The following is a 20,409-nucleotide window of genomic DNA, read 5'->3' as shown; positions in this document are numbered from 1 at the left end:
GGTGTATTTTTCTGTCTTGTTCAATGTGAGGTTAGAGTCAGTTAAGGAGAGTGCTCATTGTGCACATTGACATACGTATGCGTGTCTGTGTGCTTTTGAGAGAGGAGCAGCGAGAGAGTGATGTGATGTCTAGTCACTGGTTTTAGGAGAGCAAGAAAAAAAATTGCAGGGTAAGTAAACTGCAGGCTGGAATAGTTGTGTGAGTTTGCAATATTAGCATTTAACTGCTCAAGCTTGGGAGCTTGGCTCATTTAAAAGTAGATCTTGGGTCAAAAATGGTGGGGCACTCCTGCAACACAGTACCACATATCTTCCCTCGTCTCGCGGGTGAGCTGGAGCCGATCACGGCTGATTTTCGGCACAGAGTACACACTGGACTGATTGCCAGCCAAATGGAGGGAACACATGGACAAACGTAAACAACTCTTCGCACAGACATTCATATACTGTATATGGACAATTTTGAGTACTGTATTCAGTGAACATGTTTGTGTGCTTTGGAAATGTTGGCAGAAACCACCATATCCAGAGAAAACCCATGCAAGCACGGAGAAAACATGCAAACTCCGCACATGAAGGCTCGAACGGCGGTTCAAACCCCACACCTCAGTGCTGTGAGATGGATGTGCTAATTCCTGGTCCACCGTGCTGCCCCAATCATAATCGATTTGGTAAATTAGGCTTTAGCTTGTCTTATTTGACATAAGCATCACACATAATATCAGTTGGTTGCATTAGCTCCAGTTAGCTTCCAGTGCTTTCAGTGTATCATATCCAAACATTGATATTTTAATCAGAAATCAGCATAAATCATAAAATCATGGTGGCTGAATTAGTAAGTTGCGGCTCATGATGCCTAAATTAGCCACAAGCTGATTGTCGCTGTCCTGAGAAAAAAACGCATGTGTCCATTTTTGTCATTTAAAAAATGTTAACGTTAACGGGAGGTCTGAAACGTGAAAGTTTCACACAGAAATTGCGAAATGACAAAAATGGGCAAACGTAATTTTCACAGGACAGCAACGATATGAATAATACTGATTTGAACTATCAATTTAATGCTTTGATGACTTTGCGAGCTTGCCGTTTTACTTTACTCCTCATGGTTACAAGCTGGTGCGCATGGAAACGTGATACTCATGGCTTGTAAGTACGTTCATCTTGGAAGTCATCTTTAAAACAAAAAGTGTAAATAAAAATGAATAAAAAGCAAACCGTGCTGAATGAGAAAAGTTTGACTTTCTTACTGATGTAAAAGATTGTTGATGGCTGGATCCACTCTCGAAACTGACTATCTGAAGCCATGCGTGTTAAAGCAAGACAAATGGCAACGAGCCACGGTTTATCTGCCAAATCCTCTCCTGCAAATTGACACTGAAGTGGCGATGGGCAGGTAAACTGTGGGAATGAATCCATGCATTGACCAAATGATTGTTGTGTTTTTCTAGTTAATCGCTGCTTTTCAGCATCCATTTACCCTCGCAGCAATTTTTGAAGATGGCAAAGTCGACTAGTACTTCTTCAAGCTATCTCTGCCATTCAGTCATTGACACACACCTTAAGTCTAATCTGCCTGAATAACGATACTGATATTCGAAGGGAGACTGGGGAAAACTGCTCACATCTGACATGAGAGAGAACTTTATGTGCCTGGTGGATCACAAACTGGTGAGAATGTTGCAACACCAATTGATGGATGGATAATTAGATGTAGAAGTTTTCCTAACTACAATCAGTGATTTCTTTGCAGTTCCATCATGTTAGTTTGCTTGTTGTTAAGTCAGTTAATACTTGCGGTAATTCACTAACTCAGTAGCGGCAACCTAAAATAAAATCATAATAACCTCACTCGCAACACTCAAAGTGTTAATTGTGTTGTTGGTCTGTCGCACGCATGCATGAGCAGCAGGAAAGCTCCCCGAGCCTGCACGTGCCATAAATTCGTGTGGTCGTGTCTCCGGAGGACGAGGTCAGTCGGAAGGCAAATGGAAAGGTGTCGTCCGATCGGCAACACAAGAAAACTTAGCACGCCATTCCTCTCAGTTCTCAAGTTCGTGCCACATGGGTGACACAAACCACTGTCTTGTCAAGCAGGTTTGTCATTGTCACATTTTTGTAGCATTTAAAGGTCAAACGATTAGAAGGAAACATAATCACACGCTACTGTATGTTTGATCTTGCTGCTGTGCCTTAGCTGTGGATGGCGCCACGATCTCTACTTTGCTAGTGTGCTGTTTTCTCGTGACCCCAATCTCTATTTAATTAAATTTTTCTCCTTGCCGAGGAGTACTTAATACACAACAATCTCGCTTGTTCTCTCTCTCTCACATGTTGTTGTTTGATAGTGTGCCACATTCGGACTGATTTCTTTTTTTTTTTTTTTTTCCTTTTCAATGTGCTGTGATTTTTCACAGCTTTGACTGAACCTTCGGGTACTGTATTTTGAAGTGGATACAGCATATCTTAAAACCTACAAACAAAAAAACCCACCACCAACAACAACAACAACAAAAATGCCTTGAACAGATTTAACCTTAAATTATGCAGTGGTATGATCCAATCATCAACTGGATCTATTGTTCAGAGTACAAATGCCAGACTACTTCATATTAAGGTTACAGTCAGCCAAGAGCATCAATAACGATCCAGTCTGTCTGTTTCTGCCTCAGTGGACTGCACATCACTGGACTCAGCCTCACTTTGACCATTCATAAAGTCGGGGAAAGCTTCCCCTCTATGCAGATCCTTTGCTAATCTGAGCCAGGCCAGCCCCCGTGATGTCACAGATAGCCCCAGCTGCCCGTGCCATCTCGTGTCCCTTGGCGGTTCCTATGAAGTCTGCTGAGCCTATAGAGAGAGGGAGATTAATCCTGCAGCTGCCCTGTTGTCGCTGCAAGGGCCGGTTACAGCATTGTGATCTGATAAGCGACTTATCGATGTTGCTGTAGCTTAAATGGAGGCGGTATTTATAGCCCCCCTGCAGCTCTGCCCCTCATTCACAAATGGCAAAGACGATGGTGCGCGTGGTGTTCATGTCGGGACTGGGATTCCTATGAATAGACTGTGGCTGCTCTGTCTACTGAAATATTAATCTACCATGAATGAATAATAGATAGATCTTTCGTCAGCAGCGATGAGCAGATAAAAATAATATTGAGGCGTGTTGGATTTGGAGAACCCAAAAATGCCAATTGTTTTACCTTGAAAATGCAGTGGATTTATATCAATGCGACGAGCCACAAGATGCGCCCTCCACCCTCCTAAAAGTATTGGTATTATGATTGAATGAATCGTTTGGCAGCCTCGTTCTTCAGCATGCAGATCAAATGCACCCTTTTTGAAATTTTATGGGCAATCTCCCTCACTGATTCATGAGTTCCCATTCTCCATCACGTCAGATAGATTTGACTCTGGATCAACGTTAAGTTTTGCTTCAAATGGATTATCTGACGCCAGCGGTGGACCGACGGACCTTAGTCTTCAAGTTTTGGAAGTTGTCGTCAACTACAGTAGATCTTATTGTACATTGTAATTGAACTGTTGAGCTGAATTGTACTTCAGATTAGATCAATATATCACAATATTCTCAGCATATTTTGTGGATGCACGATGAACATAAGCACTGACTGGTAATTGTTGACCATAATTCTATCATTGTCCCTGTCATGAATGCCATTTGGTGTATTTCATCTTCCCTGCGTTGACGGCCGTGACCACAATTATTTGCCACCCCCTCTATTTCGGCTTGACCCGAGCTAACGCATTACCACCCCAGATGTCATAAATCTCATCGAGGACCTTTTGCGCTTTGACTTGTTTATCTTCCAGTGATGTGTCACAAAATTATCAAGATTTAAAGGATTATCCCTCAAATACTCATTTAATACAAACCCAACCTTGTGCGATGTATGTTAGCAGTTCATACACAGTTCAAAAGATATTTGAGAATGTTTAGAACCTCTGGATAGTCCACAAAAGTGAGAAGACTAGCATATGTTCTTTCCTAGGCCCACGGGGCACCGTCTCTAAAATATGTGACCCCTTGAGACTCTCTTTCCTCCCTGTTGTCTGTTGGCTGACACAAGCAATAATCCTCACATATGGCCGGCGTGCAAATCTATTACGACGCTGACTGGCATTGACCACATCCTCCAGAGGCTTTTCCTCCAGAGCTGTTTCCTCTTGCTTTCTAAGTCACACCAAGGCTTGTTTGGTTTGTTCTCATTTCTTTTGTCAAATAGCCACCTAGCTCAGGTGCTTTTCATTCTGCGGGAAGGCCGGACTCCTTGTTGATGAGATGTGGCAGAACTGCAGCTAATCTTATTAGTGCAGGAAAAAAAGGTACACCTCGCAGTTAGACGACGATAAAGGTAGCTCACACCGCGACCTCGGTGGCTTAGCACATTATCCATACTGATTGGGATCCAAGGAAACAGCGTGGTTATTTAGAGAGGGAGATTCTCTCCCTCCATAAATCCCTTCTCACGCTTGACACTGACGAGAGGCTATTCTAAGCACAGGACCTTTTTCAACTATAGCTTTTAATTGAGAGTAGATGCAGAAGAACAAGAGATGTGGTTGGTGTTAACACACAAGCGCTGAACTGCTCTTAAGAGTCTTACAGTTCTTTGCCTAAGGGCTGCTAGATGCACGATGCGGCAGAACCCGACCACTGTGAAAAAAATGACAGTTGGCGACTCACATCCACACTACCGATTGAGCCCTGCACATTTACCGACACTTTGCAATGGAAAACTGCATTTTATATTGGTTTTTGAGCCTCCACATACTGCACTGTATTACGTTTATTGAATGACAAAACCATGGCATGATTGTCTCGGAATGAAACATGGACAGAGAGCAAATCTTTTGAGAGTCAAGACCAATATTGAGACAAGCCAAGACCGTGAAAAGACCAAGGTCAGAAAATTCTTAAAAAAAAAAGAAAAAAGAATGCTTGGACAGTTGCAGCATTCGCTTTAATTTTGATTTTGTTATTAAATACACCCGAAAGCCAAAAACATGTCTGTAAATTTCAAAGCACAACATGCAGAGATTGCAAAACTGATTTTTAAAAAACTAAACAATTGAAGGAAAAAAATATAATGAGTGAAAAAAAATAGTCTGTTTAGTTTATTTGGCATAAACTACAGCCAAACTATATTGTACGTCTGTTCAATAAAGCCAGTTTAAGGTGGAATTAATACCTCTTTCCAGAAATATTCATAAGTGAAAGGCACAGTTATATTTGGTGGTGTTACTTAAAGAGATACTGTTGACTGTTGACTACCATAAATGGCGTAAATATGTGAAATATTTTATTTTTGATAATGTCATTATTTTACATATAATTTAATGACTTTAAAAACCTTTTTAAAAATAATATGGCCGCCATGTTCATTAAACATGTCACTTGATAATTGTTACGTGTGCAAATGTTGGACTAGACTGCACAATCTCACACACACACACACACACACACACACACACACACACACACACACACACACACACACATACACAGCTCCACCACATCTATAGCATTCATTCTGAAAGAATGAAGCCATATCATTTCTAGCCAGTGCTCTGAAATAAGCATACAGAGTGAGATTCCACTCATCTCTAAGGGAGAGCCCGGACACCCTGTGGAGAAAACTCATTTTGGCAGCTTGTATCTGGGTTCTCATTCTTTCAATCACATCCCATAGCTTGTGACCATAGGTGAGGGTTGGAACGTAGATCGACTGGTTCCCCCTCAGTGCCGAATTAAAAATTGTCATCAGAACAGTGTCATATGCAATGTGACTTTTTTTTTGTTCCTGCAAACCCCTTGTGTGAAAGCAGCAATGTTGAGGGTGTACAAGGAGCTAAGCAGCAGCAATGGCAGCCTCAACTGGTGCAATGCAGTACCTGGCAAGGGAACACAAACTCCGGAGCATCGAGGGCTCATTTACAATGCACAGACACAGCATCAATCACAGCCTTGGCGAGCTTTCCAACTAAAGCCTTTCGCTGCTCTCAGACGCCAGCTCGCTCATTTCATAAGTCTTTGTGGACACTAACTCCGTGATCACCCAAACTTCACTTCAGTCGCTATTGACCTCAAATCTGTGATTATAGACGTTGTGTGAGTCGCATTCAGGCACTCACTGTCTATCAGCACTTCACTCATCAATTCTCTGACATAAAAATATGCTTCAAAATCCTTTCGGTCTCTTTAAAGCCCCAAGTCCCGATACTACTCTATGTGATATGAACTACTCCAAGGATTCCCATACTTGCATCTAGGAGTGTGCACAATAGAGATTAGAGAATGTGTTTTTGGTGCAGATAAATCATGCTTGTCACCCAAAAGATGGTTGTGGTTTGGTTGAGTCAATAAATGGCGCTGGCTGTACCATTGTCTTAGAATTCCAATTACTAGAGCAGAGTGCTGCACATGGATTTCTTCTGTGGCACCAAATTACATTGAAATCCGGTGTCGGATTCAAGAGCCAGACCAGGGCTGGGATGCTCATCTGTTAATTTATCAATCGTTGATGTTTAATCGTAATCCAGGCATTTGCATGGGATTTATGAATTAATTATGTCTGGGCGGAATTGCCAAAAATTGGAGTTAATGCTTTGACTGCGACCAGCAGCACATTGTCAAGTAGTTTGCTGTCTGAGAAAACTTTGTTTTTTTAACTACCTTCCCACATGACTCATGCTGGCAGCATTATTTGAAACAAGAGTTCAGAACAGTCGGAGAGCTTTTCTTATCTCATTAAAAATCCAAATTTTGAAGGACTAATTCATTGTAAATGTTCGGCCGAAGAAAATAAGTCCAATGCCCATCCGAAATGCAGACAGTGATAAAAAGTTTTTGGGGTTATACAAAATCAAACTACACACTGTATTTCCTTCATATCCATTCACAACTTTTCAAATCGCTGATTAGAAAGATACCTACAAAACTGGGGAAAAAGGGCGAAATATCCAAGCCTGATGGTTCAATCATGGATGACCTGTAGCGACAAGTGTTGCATGTGACATAAGAGGGTATTCCCGATTGCCTAGAGCACGTTTCTTCTCTCAAGCACAGGACGGCACCCTTCATGCTCCCTCCGTATTTCCCTCTGAATCCTCACACGGTCTTTCGTCACCACCTCGCTAATCCAATAAATCACCTGCACCGTTTTGACGTCTGGGTGGGCTCTTGTGTAATGGCGCTGGATAGCCGACCCGTGTTTCCCCTGGTGACCGAAATGACTACGTGGGTGCGAGGTTATTTTTAGCCCTGGAGCACATGGTAAGGCAAGTGGGGAGGGTGGTGGGAAAAGGAGCGCCTGCTTGTCACTCCTTGGCAATCCTCTCAGTGTAGCCAAGAGGATCATTAAAATAACAAGAGGGGTAATGTAAGATTCAGGGTTTGTGTAACACCAGGGAGAAAGTGCAAGCGCTGTGGCGAGAATGAGTTGGGAGCAGAGCAGGAAGAGTGACACCAGTTGCCAGGATCTCGCTTTTCATTTTAAACTGGAGGGCACGTGTCTTTGAGGACTCATTGAAGCTAGGCCTGTCCTTGTCCTCACGACACCACGTACATGTACAGTCCAAGGGAAAGGGAGACAACAAAAACTCACAACAAAACTTTGTTGTGGGTTTGCCTTATACTCAGAAATAGAGGTGTCAGAACTCATTCTCAAACCGAAAACCATGTCGTCATGCACAGTATTTCATTGAATATTTTGTAATTCTTACTGGAGAAATATTTTGGAAAGAGTTCATTTTGGATAAGGGGTTAGATTGATTTTGAACAGCTTTCAAACAAATCATACTATTTTCCTCACACGCTCTCCAAACATTATCTTACGTTTTAACCTGCCTTGGTTTTAACCCCTTAAAGTCTTGGTCTTGGCTTATGTTGTCTTGACAACACAAGTTGAAACACTTTGTTCCATCTCGCTCTGTTTTGTCTTTTTTTTTCTGTATTCTTGTTTGATTTTTGGTCCATATTTCCTATGAACGTTTGTGTCACATTCCAAGTTGTTTGCCAACTCGTTTAAAATTTGATTGTCTGTCAGCCTTTCGCTCTGCTCCGTCCGATCATCTGGGACATAGCAAAAGTATCTTACAAATTTCTTCAGGGAGAGCAATGTTTGAGTCGTTATCATGTAGGTGTCGCATTTCTTAGATTTGGGGTTTGAATCTTTACCCTGGCCGTTCAGAATCAGAATCAGAATCATCTTTGTGAGGAGAACACCGTACCCACCAGAACTGTGCGGTGTTTCTCCAACAACAAACCATGGATTAATCCCGACATAAAGGCCCTCCTGAAGGAGAAGAAGAGAGCTTTTATGTCGAGAAACAGAGAGGAGCTGAAGGCCGTGCAGATTCGGCTGAGAAGAAAGATCAGAGAGGGGAAGAAGACGTACAGGACGAAATTGGAGGACCAGTTACAGGCCAGCAATGTCACTGGTGTCTGGAGGGGCCTGAAAACCATCTCAGGCCACAACAGCCCAAAGACATTGACTGAGAAGGACAAGGACTGGGCAGATGAACTGAACAGTTTTTTCAACCGATTCGACAAGCCGTCTGTCCCTTCCCCCAACCACCAGCTGCACCCACTCTCACTGACGACTTCTTCTCCTCCCCCTCCTCTTTTGACCTGCTCCCAACAACTCAGTCTGTCACCTGGTTCCTGCCTGTCCGTCACAACAGAACAGGTGAGGAACCAACTGAGGAAGATGAATGTGAGGAAGGCAGCAGGTCCAGACAAAATCAGTTCCCGGCTCCTCAGGACCTGCTCTGACCAGCTGTGTGACATTGTCCAGCATATGTTCAACCTGAGCCTGAAGCTGGGCAGAGCTCCACAGCTGTGGAAAACTTCGTGCCTGGTCCCAGTGCCCAAGAACCCCCACCCTAAGAAGCTGAACAGCTACAGACCGGTGGCGCTGACGTCTCACCTGATGAAGACGCTGGAGAGACTCGTCCTCGCTCACCTTCGACCGCTGGTGAGCTCGGCACTGGACCCGCTGCAGTTTGCCTATCAGTCTGGCATCGGAGTGGAAGACGCCATTATCTACCTCCTCCACTCAGTGCTGTCTCACCTGGAGAAGGCTGGGAGCACTGTGAGAATCATGTTCTTTGATTTCTCCAGTGCCTTCAACACCATCCAACCCAACCTACTGAGGGACAAACTGCAGAACGCCGGAGTGGACCACCATCTCACAGCATGGATTATAGACTACCTCACAAACCGGCCGCAATACGTAAGGGTGCAGAGCTGTGAGTCGGACAGGCTTCTCTGCAGTACGGGAGCGCCGCAGGGGACTGTTCTGGCTCCATTCCTGTTCATCCTCTACACCTCGGACTTCAGACATGCCACTCCAAACTGCCACCTTCAGAAGTTCTCCGATGACTCTGCGATTGTTGGCCTCATTACAGAGGGGGACGATCGGGAGTACAAGCGACTGACGAAGGACTTTGTGGACTGGTGCCAGCAGTATCAACTCCAGATCAACCCTAGGAAAACTAAGGAGTTGGTTGTGGATTTCTGCAGGCAACAGTCCTCACCAGCACTGATGAACATCCAGGGTATGGACATAGAGAGGGTGACCTCCTACAAGTACCTGGGTGTTCTTCTCAACAACAAACTGGACTGGTCGACTAACACGGACACCCTGATTAGGAAAGGTCAGAGCAGACTTTTCCTACTCAGGAAACTGAGGTCTTTTGGGGTTCAGGGGTCACTCCTTAAGACTTTCTATAACTCGGTGGTGGCCTCGGCCATCCATTATGGCATTGTCTGCTGGTCAGGCAGCATCTCGGCCCGGGACAGGAAGAGATTGGAGCGACTAGTCAGGAAGGCCAGGTCTGGCCCCCTCGACACTCTGGAGGAGGTGGGCAACAGCAGGATGCTAGCTAAGCTAAAAGCTATGTTGGACAGTCCCTCCCACCCCCTCCAGCCCGCCCTGACAGCACTCGGTAGCTCCTTCAGTCAGAGACTGTTACACCCGCGTTGCAAGACGGAGAGATACCGCCGCTCGTTCCTACCGACTGCTGTCAGGCTGCTGAATAAAAAAATGAGTAAATAAATAAATCATAAAATTATTTAAATGATATGACAACAAATGTGAATGTGAATAGTACTGTGACTATTGTATTTATATTGCACTTAATTGAACTTATTGACCTTATCCATATTTGTATTTATATTGCACTTAATTGAACTGTGTTTTCTTTTCTCTTCTTTCTACCCACAATCTTGCTGCTGAAGGCTGTAAATTTCCCCAGTGTGGGACAAATAAAGGATATCTTATCTTATCTTATCTTATCTTTATTGGCCAAGTATGTAGAACACACAAGGAGTTTGTCTCCGGCAGAGCATGCTACACTGGTGTTATCAATAACAAGCAACTACGATAAACGAAGACAAATAAATATTAAAAGACTTTTCGTAATGTAAGGGTACCATCCTGCAGTAGTACCACCCAATGACAGCTGTGAGACAATCAAGTGTGTGCAAAATTCAGATTCAGATTCAGATTCAGATTCAGAAAACTTTATTTATCCCCGTGGGGCAATTAGAGCAAAGAGCCACTACAGATTTGGGTTACTGTTTAGAGAGTTTGCTCTTCTTCGCCCGCATTTACGTGGTTTTTCTCTTTGGAACTGGCTTTTCAGTTGGCTGGAATTTGTATGATCCGTACAGCTATTCAGCCAACAGTTCCAATGTCACTAATCGCCTTTGTTTACGGACATCTAGGGTGCCAAAAGAAGTACTGTATTTTAAATTTCAACCAATCTATAAGATTGTACTGATTTACAGTCAAGGTGGGAATTGCCCTGTGACTCATTGTAGTCTGCGAAGCTCATTTCTCGGTGTTTCCCCGAAGTTGTAAACCTGAATCAGTTGTCGTTATGTGATATTCAATATTTGGGCTTTGTCCATCTCAAATCAGAGCAAGTGGGAACCTATGTTGGCTCGTACTGTAGATCTCTGCCACCCTTACACAGACATCGTTTGCTTTCTTGGTTTTTGCCAATGGAGCTGCATCTCACTTTGTTGAACCTGGTGGGGAGTCTGTGTACTTCAGCAATGGATCAGATACTCTGCCCATGCATTATAACCTCATCAATGTGCAACACCAACATCATGAACACAGTTTTGACATGTTGAGTCATGAAGAGTACTTTTTTTTTTTTTTTTTTTTGCTCACATCAGCAGGATCGTTGCTTTTATGAGTTTCATTTTTTTTTTTTTTGTCTACATCTCTTGTGCGACTCCGTTCACCACCCTTCTTTTGCCTATTATTACGATCAACACATTCCTGATAGAGGCTGTTTTGTCATTTCATCTTTCAGGCTATGAGAAGACAGAGGATGCTTCCGAAAAGACATCTTTAGCGGACCAAGAAGATGCCCGATTGATTTACCTGAACCAGCCACAGTTTACAAAGTTTTGCAGCAACAGGGTCAGGTAAGAATTACCTGATAGAGTAATCCCTCATTTTCACGGTTAATGGGGACCAGCAACCCCTGGGAAAGAGCATTTACACATCTTAGGCATAGGCTCATTAGTGTTTTGCAATTGCTTTCCAGTCCGTGCCATACAGCTGCCATGGTCCATGGCAGCTGTATGGCACGTTTTATAGCTGCACTTAATTAAATGTAATACCACCCGTTATTGCCTTTAACCCAAAACTGATCCACAGGGATGTGAACAAACAATTCTATTATATACTGATGATCATGTGACTATTGTGCTTTTTAAATGACTTGATTTGTATGCATAATAATGACTAGTTAGCTGGAAATCAGGACACAACTCCATAAAGTCAGCACTTTTCCAGTGTGACTGTCACTTCCTCTCTTAAGATTGTGCTGCTTTTAGCATTAAAGGTCAAGCATGTCAGGTCAGGCCATCCCCTGTCAAGGAATATTACTGTTGGCATTCTGGCTGCACGAGTTCTACGCGTACGCACGCACCCACACATATGCACACACACAGTTAAACAACCATGAATGAAACAATAAGAAGGGCGCAACCATCAATGTATTAAGTTACTTGATGGTTGTGCGCACTCTCTTGTTGTTTTGTTGTTGTTGTCGTCGTCCTGGGTCCATGAAATGTACTATGCTAAACGGACCGTGAAGAACAAAACGTGGACATTAACACATGACCTGGATCATCTACAGTTAATTAACTGCACATTTCCCACATCACGGGTTAAGTCTAATGACTTCTTGTTATTCTGCTTCAAATAAGTGTACCCTTTGATTCTGCATTTGATCACCCATGAGGAAAATGTTCCAAACTGGTTTAGATCACCAAAAGATAGTACTGGTAAGACCAGCTTGTCAGTGTCAGGAAACCTGTGTGTGCAGCTGTGTTTACCTTGGATCAGGTGAACAATGATACAATCTCATGCGGGAACAGAATTTTCACACCCGATGGTCGCTAAGAGACATCATGAGATCATTGTTGTATTCCCAATGTTTCTTTCACTCCTACTACATATATATATATATTTTTTTGGAGCTCCTTTGTATAAAGAACAACCCCCCTGCGCCCCCCCAAAAAACAACAAACAAACAAACAGGTAAACATGTAACAGTCAAAGTACAAAGTATTCCATTCTGTAAAGAGCTGTTTAACACATGATTTCAAATGTGGATGTAGCTTTCCTTTCATTTTATTTCACCATTTCAGTATTGGCCGTGAATTTACTCTATGTAACTGTTTGGGCATAGAATAGAGGTTTAACATTGCTCTATAGTTGCACATATGCGTTTCATTTTCTACCATATTTACAGTATATTTAAAAAATGTCACGCCACATAGCATTTATTCAGCTGCAGTTGAACTGTAGCGAGTTGGTGAAATCTTGTGATACTTCAGTTCAATGGGCATCACCTGGCGTTAAATAGCATTTTTCTGCTTTTAGTGCTTTTATTTTTCGTTTCATGGTACTTTTATGAAAATACATGTTAATTTAATACATAGACGATGATGGCAACAGTTTGAGGTTGGATGTAATTAATTGACATAAAAATTAAAAATGTACTCTCCCTATGTTTTTTTTTTGTTTGGGGTTTTTTTTGGGTCAACATTCGCTAAATGTTGATACATTACTTGAAACAACAGTGAGCAGTTTTGTAAAACATAATTGCTGAGGTAGGAAAAGTCGATTAAAGGTTAGACATGAAATTACTCGGGCTTTGGCTGTAATTTATCTGACGAGGAAAGAAAGTGCCTTCCTCACACGGCCTCAGTCCTTTCGGACATTGGTTGAAAATAATCTTCCATTAGGCAGTGCGCTAAGTGTTTCCGCTTCTTTTTCAGAGGAGGAAGTTCACTGGATAGTCATGAGAGATTGGACCACAGTGCTGCCTTGTCAGATCAAACAAAGAGTCAAACTGAGTGAAAAAGTACCAAGGAGACACTGTCCACGTGATCTTTTAGGCAAGATGAGTGTTGTATTGGCAGATAAGAATAATCAAGCCGCGGCTTAAAGGCTAAAACGTCAGATTTGCCACCCACCATTTCGATGCTACCTCGAGGGAGGACTAAACCAGTCATTATGCATTAGCACTGTCAGACTGACATGTCCTTTTTGCAGGCATTAGTTTGCTAAGTATCAAGCAATATGGTGAAGCTAAAGGTCACCATACCAGCTACAGTTTTTCAACTAATCTTTACAGTAGATCAAAGCAGGAACCCTACTAAATGTAGTTGAAACCTGAGTTAATTTATCAATCATTCCATTAAAGAAAAGTCCTACGTCAAAATGCCATCCTCATAAAAAGTGACATTTTAAAGTAACCTTTTAAAAGTTTCAAACTTTCATACAAGTGTAAAAAGAAGTCTTAACTTTCATGAGAAATGACAAAGGCGTAGTCAATCTCATTTTTAATGTTCACACGTCACATGTAAAAAGAAGTCAACCATGGTAAATTATGGCCTCTTGTCATGCCGGAGTCTGTAACTAACTGTAATTCACATAACTTTCATCTGCTCGTTTCATGTTTTTTTTTTCCCCCGATTTTATCAAGTGGGTGTTTTTATTTTATATATTCTTTTTCCTCTTTTTGTTTGTGTCATTATATTGCTTTTTATTGTTGCTTTTAGTGTACAATTTGAAATGTGTTATCCAAATTGTAAAGTGCATAATAAATAATATCTATTATTATTGAAAAGCCAAAGACGAAGCTCATCCTTTGAGGTTCTCTGAACTGAAGTCATCGTCATACCATACTGTAAAGTGAAGGACCAGTTTTCAGCAAACCTACAGGCATATTTATTTTCCCTCAAGTATTTTTCCAAATGTACAACCTCAACTCCCCCTATATATATATATACACACACACATACATACATACATACATACATACATACACACACAATTCATTTGGGATGAACAATATAGGAAGCTCCCATAAATAGAAGTCAAAGCAGAAGTGCTCGGAAGGTTGCTGTGAAATATTGATTGCTTGGACACCCTGTGTAACACTTGTAGATAAATGCAACACGCACATACAATTAGAGATACATATTGTAGGCTAATGCCACTTCCTTGTTCAGCTACCTACTAAAAATAATATGAAAAAGGGGAACATGACCTTCTCCTAATCTTCTTCTTCTTCTCCTTTCGGCACGTCCCTTATTCAGGGGTCGCCACAGCGAGTCAGTAATTTCCATCCGCCCCTGTAAACCGTCCTACCAACTCGCATGGTCGTCTTGGCAAAAGTTTTACGCCGGATGCCATTCCTGACGCAACCCTCCCCATTTCTCCGGGCTTGGGACCGGCACTGGGGAACAGTGCACCCCCAGGGGAGGGCACTGCCCCCCAGCGGCTGGGTTATGACCTTCTCCTAATAATAGTAATAATAATCTTTCAGAGAATAATTATAATGCCTGTTCAGGAAAGAATGTTGTATCATTCGGGTAGTTGTCACACAGGTTTTGTTTTTCTACACCTTTATACTTGATTTTTTTTGCAGCTTGGGAACATGCTCATGTACTGTACCTTTGAACCAAGATAATACACAAACTGTTATCTTGGAGTCCAGTAATTTGATCAGTATGGTATTTTATTGCAGATTGTATCTTGAGTGACGCAAATGGACGCTCACAGAGAACCTTTAGTTGTACTCGTATTTGAGAAGACAATCTGTGGACACCAATCCAATGTCCACTAAAAACCAATTAGACTTTGCTGAGTGAGACAAAACTCAGTCACTTGGAACTTTTCTTGAGCGCTCCCTACTTTTGACAAGGCTCTTCATCAGACTTTTGTGAGCTGCTAGCATTGGAGTGCACCGCGCTTTGAGAAATGCTTGGCTCTTTGCTGCCTTCATTCTGTCCCCCTCTCGCTCACCTTGAAAGACCATACGTGGAAAACCTTACCTTGTTTTGAAGGATCTACTACATATAATTACTACTACAAATTTCCTTTTATTTCACACGCATTTTTCATCTTCCCATGGTGTCTTTTTCTCAAATTTACACTGAAAAGTGTCGTTAAAAGCTACCGTAATATCTCAGCACATCAAAATACCCGTGGCATCAGATTTGGGCCACGAGACGAGGGAAAAGTTCTGTGTGAAAGTGCCGAAAAGGCTTTTTATGAGTGAAGAACCAATCAGAGTAATTGATCCAAATCATTTATTGCCTCGCAGCTGATGAAAATGCATTTTATGAAGAGTCAGCCAGCGAGCGCTAAAATGAAAAGCGGGTATCGAAATAGCAGCTCTGTGATTTTTTTTTTTCATTAGTTTCTGTGGCACTTTGCAATTAAAGTGTATTTTTGGCACAGAAAACTGTTGCTTAGAGTAACGTATCCACATCCTCGCACCCATGTTCATTCGAGTGACAAAACTCAACATCAACAATTAATGACTTTGTTTGCTGTTGCTATGGTGAACTGTAAAACCCTGTAGCCGCTGACACATCCTGAGTTGGCAAAAACCATCGGATGGAGAAAATCACTTTTGTCTTGAATCATGCTTCGCTCAAGATATTTTCATTTTCATACCTAGTCTGTGTTAAGAGGATCTCACAAGTACTTATACAGAAATTCATGATCACTGCAAAAAATATTGGACATCAAAAACGTTTTTCTCCAAAACAGGCATTACTCTTTTTAGCCACACAAAAAACAACAACTTTATTTTGCCATAATTTTAATGCAGTGATGGAATTATGGTTATCATATATTATATTGATGGTGCTTATTTATAAATTATAACAAATCAATATCCATAAAACATAAAATATTTACTTGGACAAGTTGCTTTTAAATCAATGATACACTGTCGTATTTTCCCCAAAGGTAAAACAACAAGAGGTGTGCATCTCTCCATTAAAGGACAATTTGATAAGTACATGGATACGATTCAAGAACGGTACATACTTAAGTGGAACGATTCCATTTAGTTAGATTCCGTGAGGTTGCGATTTGTTAAGAGCAAGCTTTAGCTGCACCAGCATGAGATCACGGCAGCGAAATACCAGCCATTGAGTTCTGAGCTCAGCAATGGAACATGTTAAACATGTAACTCAAGTACCACTGTGTGTACTAGATAATGTGTGATATTCGTAAAATGCTATTGACCTTTTAAGTACAGAAAATAAACTTACGAAACGACTTATTTTAATAGTTCACATTTTTTCTCTCTCCTTACAGTACGGCCAAATACAATGTCCTCACTTTCCTCCCAAGGTTCCTCTACTCACAGTTCAGGAGGGCAGCCAACGCTTTTTTCCTCTTCATTGCCCTCTTACAGGTAACATTTTCAATCAGCGGGATCACCGTGTTGCATGATACACTTTATCTACATTTGTAGCATGCAAACAAATTTTTGGACAAATTCTTGACTCTTCTCAGCTCCAATTTGTTCCCATTAGTATGCGAGTGATGGACTGTTTGCGTTGACCTAGACACCATTTGTAAAGGTCCTGTCTGTGAAAATACACTCATAAAGACACACACACATACGCACACGCGCATCAACATTAAGCTGCCTGAGTTATGAATAATGCATGCAATACGATGTTCTACTAAAAGGAAACTCAATTTCTTTCCTGGCTCAACAATATTTATATGTCATTACATTGAAAATGCAATGAGCTACAATGTCCAGCATCGTCTCAATTGGCTATGTTACTATAGTGTCTATTACGCTTGGGAGGGTATTGATGTTTTTCTCCAGCATCGGTCATTCAAAGTAGCATAAATCCATCCGTCTCAGAGATAAAAGCGCGAGAGCGAGAGGATTCTTCACTTTGATTTCCACAGACCGTATTTCCCTTCAAAAGCCTCCATTCTGTGACCTTGACGTTACTGCTTTGAAAAGCATCCGGTGCATCTTCATTAGTTGATCGCTCGATGGTGCAACCTTGAACAAAAACATCTCTGAGGATTAGATATGTCACGTTCATAGCAGCAAGTCTGTGTATCCTTGCTTAGCTGAGATTTGATTATTGAATGTGGGAACCCCAAAATAGAATCATTATGTTTGGTTCTAAGGGGAGGATGTACTGTATGCATGTAGAAGGGTCGCCAGCCAGTCACCCTTTGTTCAATACGTTAAAATAAGATCTCCTGAAGCTCCTCTCCCAAAGTCTCAGCGATACTATTTCTCCTTGAGACCCTAAAAGCCTGATTCCATGTGACATTTTCATGACAACACTCTAAATTGTACCTAGGTGTGAGTGTGAGCGCGGGTGGTTGTTTGTCTCTGTGTGCCCTGCGATTGGCTGGCAACCGATTCAGGGTGTCCCCCGCCGACTGCACGAATACAGCTGGGATAGGCTCCAGCACCCCCGCGACCCTAGTGAGGATAAAGCTGTTCGGAAAATGAATGAATGAATGCATTTTCATGACAGGTTTGCAAATAAATCTTTGTGACATAGATTTATTTGAAAAATGAGGAAATTTATGTGTGCTTTAGTTGTGCTTTTTTGGGAACTAAAGGACACCGTATGTATGTGAGGGATACAGTCAAACCTCGTTACAACGTACCTCGAGGGACATAACTAATCTGTACATTATAACCATAGTTCGTTGCAACCGTTTCCAATAAAATGGCCACCAACTACGATGTATAAGACAGTACGAACATTTACAGATGTGAAAACATGAAACACAAAAGCCAAATATCCGCAACCATTTGTGAGTAGCATATGTCATTTTTTTGGGGGGAAATTAATCTTACACAAAACAAGGCCAAGAAGAGTAGAGCTCTGACTCGCCCCCAAAATCCCAGTTCCCTCATCGTGGGCACGTTCAGAAATATGCAACATACGTGCAGTGCTTCACTCCAACTCAGAGCATTCTTCAAATGTGCCATTTGGTTATTCAGACTGCTCCAAAAAAGGAGTACCGGCACGGCTGCTTCACGCGTCACCGGCCAAACTGAATTTCAACACGCAATTTGTGTAGCAGGTGTTAATTTAGAACCCTGGCAGAACTAAACTTTTAAGTGAGAAATCTTGAGAATTCTTTCTTTCTTTCTATGAGATGAATATATGAAAAATGCCCCTAAAGCTGGCTCAGTTTTGGTCCTTTTGTTCAGCAGTTGTGTTTTACAGAAGAATTGTACTTAAGGATCAAAGAAAGCCATTAGAACAGTCTTTAAATCGTCTGTACTTTCAATTTGATGATTTTACATTAATTTCAAGATTTTCTCAAGTTCTGTTACGCGCTTTGTGCAAAATAGCAAAACTGCAATCAATTGTGATTAATAACGGAAAAATAAAGTGATTAGCTAAAAAAAAAAAAGAATTGCCTGACAGCACTACTAAATTAAACGTCTACATTATCATGCCATTGTTGGCAACTTTAAACTCTCCAGTGTTTTTGAGCAATGTCATTGCAAAAATCTTGTGTTCAATTCAAGATGCTGTGGTGAAAGGAAAAATTGGGATCACTCTTGTACTAACCAACTTTGCTCACTCATGACACATTTTGTCATCACTTGTATTGTCTCCATTTTTTTTTCCCTCCCTCCCAGCAAATCCCAGATGTTTCTCCGACCGGCCGCTGGACAACGCTGGTGCCACTGCTTTTTATTCTGGTTGTGGCTGCTGTCAAGGAGGTCATTGAGGATCTGGTGAGAACAACTTCAAATATGTGTACTGTATTTCAAAAGTACCTCATCGACATCTTGTTCTTTTTGAGATGAGAGATTCCCTGCAGGAGGCATTCATATCATATCACATGATCACTGCAGAATGCGTGCAAACTTACATAGGCGCACGTGTAGTGTGTACATACGCAAGCACACACTCATTTCATTTAACATCTGTGCCTGCCTGGGTACCCATAGGACTCATTAACCTATATACTCTATGCATCAAGGCAGTTAGCACCAACCAAACATAACAACTGTTTGCCCTTTCGCTTCTTTGAAATATTTCAATACACTTGTTTATTTTATTCAAGATGAGGGGTGGGCATTCCACTATATGTGCTTGATCCACTTTGGGGAAATGTGTAGATGTACTGTCCTGTTTTGAATATAAATCTCTGAACGTCCCCATGCTAGTGTTGGACTGAGCAGAATTAATGATGTCAACAGGAGTTGCCATAGTCGAGTTCTGCGTCAATGTAGACCATACATAAAGTAGATGCTGCCTGTCCCCTGTTAGACAGCAAACGAGTAGAGAGTGAATCTCTGCTGCTTGTAACCAAGTAGCGCTTTCTATTTTGCCTCAAGACACAATTAATCCCCAGTCATTTCGCATGATATACAGTATTCCCAATGGGCTAATTAATTCTTATACCGGTCCATATTCATTACAAAATGTATAATTTCCTTCACAGTATTTAGTTTTGGTAAAGTGTGAACTCAATGCGTCAGACTGTATTGCAGTGATGCTTGTGAGGTAATCCTGTCTGCAGGTCCCACTGGACAGCTACTCTATACTGTCCGATTCTATCTTGTACTGAAGGCACGAGCGCAGCACTTTCTCCACACCTTCTGCCGGTCTCTTGTGTGGGGAAAAGCATGGCAATGGAGTGTTCTTGATTCCCTTCTTTGGAAATAAAGGTCACCCGCGCTCTCTTCCCTTCTGTGTTCACACCTCACGAGTTTACGTGATGCGACTGCAGCGCTGAGCCACGACATTAGCCTGGTTGTTATGTTTGCTGCATGGTTAAAGGCACTGCTCTGATAAGAAGGGCCCAACCGATTAATTGGCCCACCTATTTAATTTGCCGGTATAGGCTCTTTTAAAATATTTAACTTTACGACAGAGAGAAAAATCAGTGAGAAAAAAATGTAAAATTTAAATTAAAAAAGATAATGACATGAAGCAAGCACTCAAGGTCAAATTATTGTAAAACAGGCAAATGTCCTGCCTGTAATTCATTTCTTTAATGTAACACACACACACACACACACACACACACACACACACAC

The 20,409-nt window shown here is 41.8% G+C and overlaps 1 protein-coding gene across 6 annotated transcripts in view; it reads left to right on the top strand.

The window, feature by feature from the left end:
• The window catches only part of atp8a1 (ATPase phospholipid transporting 8A1), a 116,091-nt gene that overhangs the window by 5,310 nt on the left and 90,372 nt on the right, over positions 1–20,409 (top strand). For 5 of the 6 annotated variants that reach the window (XM_019869885.1, XM_019869883.1, XM_019869884.1 and 2 more), the window contains exons 2-4: positions 11,347–11,461; positions 16,671–16,770; positions 19,000–19,098. In XM_019869885.1, coding sequence (XP_019725444.1) covers positions 11,347–11,461; positions 16,671–16,770; positions 19,000–19,098 — 314 coding nt within the window. Of the gene's footprint in view, positions 1–11,346; positions 11,462–16,670; positions 16,771–18,996; positions 19,099–20,409 lie in introns of those variants that run through there. The other variant, XM_019869886.1, reaches the window with a different exon arrangement.

The sequence above is a fragment of the Hippocampus comes genome, unplaced genomic scaffold (assembly GCF_001891065.2).
Source record: "Hippocampus comes isolate QL1 unplaced genomic scaffold, H_comes_QL1_v1.1 scaffold9, whole genome shotgun sequence".
Lineage (NCBI taxonomy): Eukaryota > Metazoa > Chordata > Actinopteri > Syngnathiformes > Syngnathidae > Hippocampus > Hippocampus comes.
This window is presented reverse-complemented; position numbering and strand designations above follow the sequence as displayed.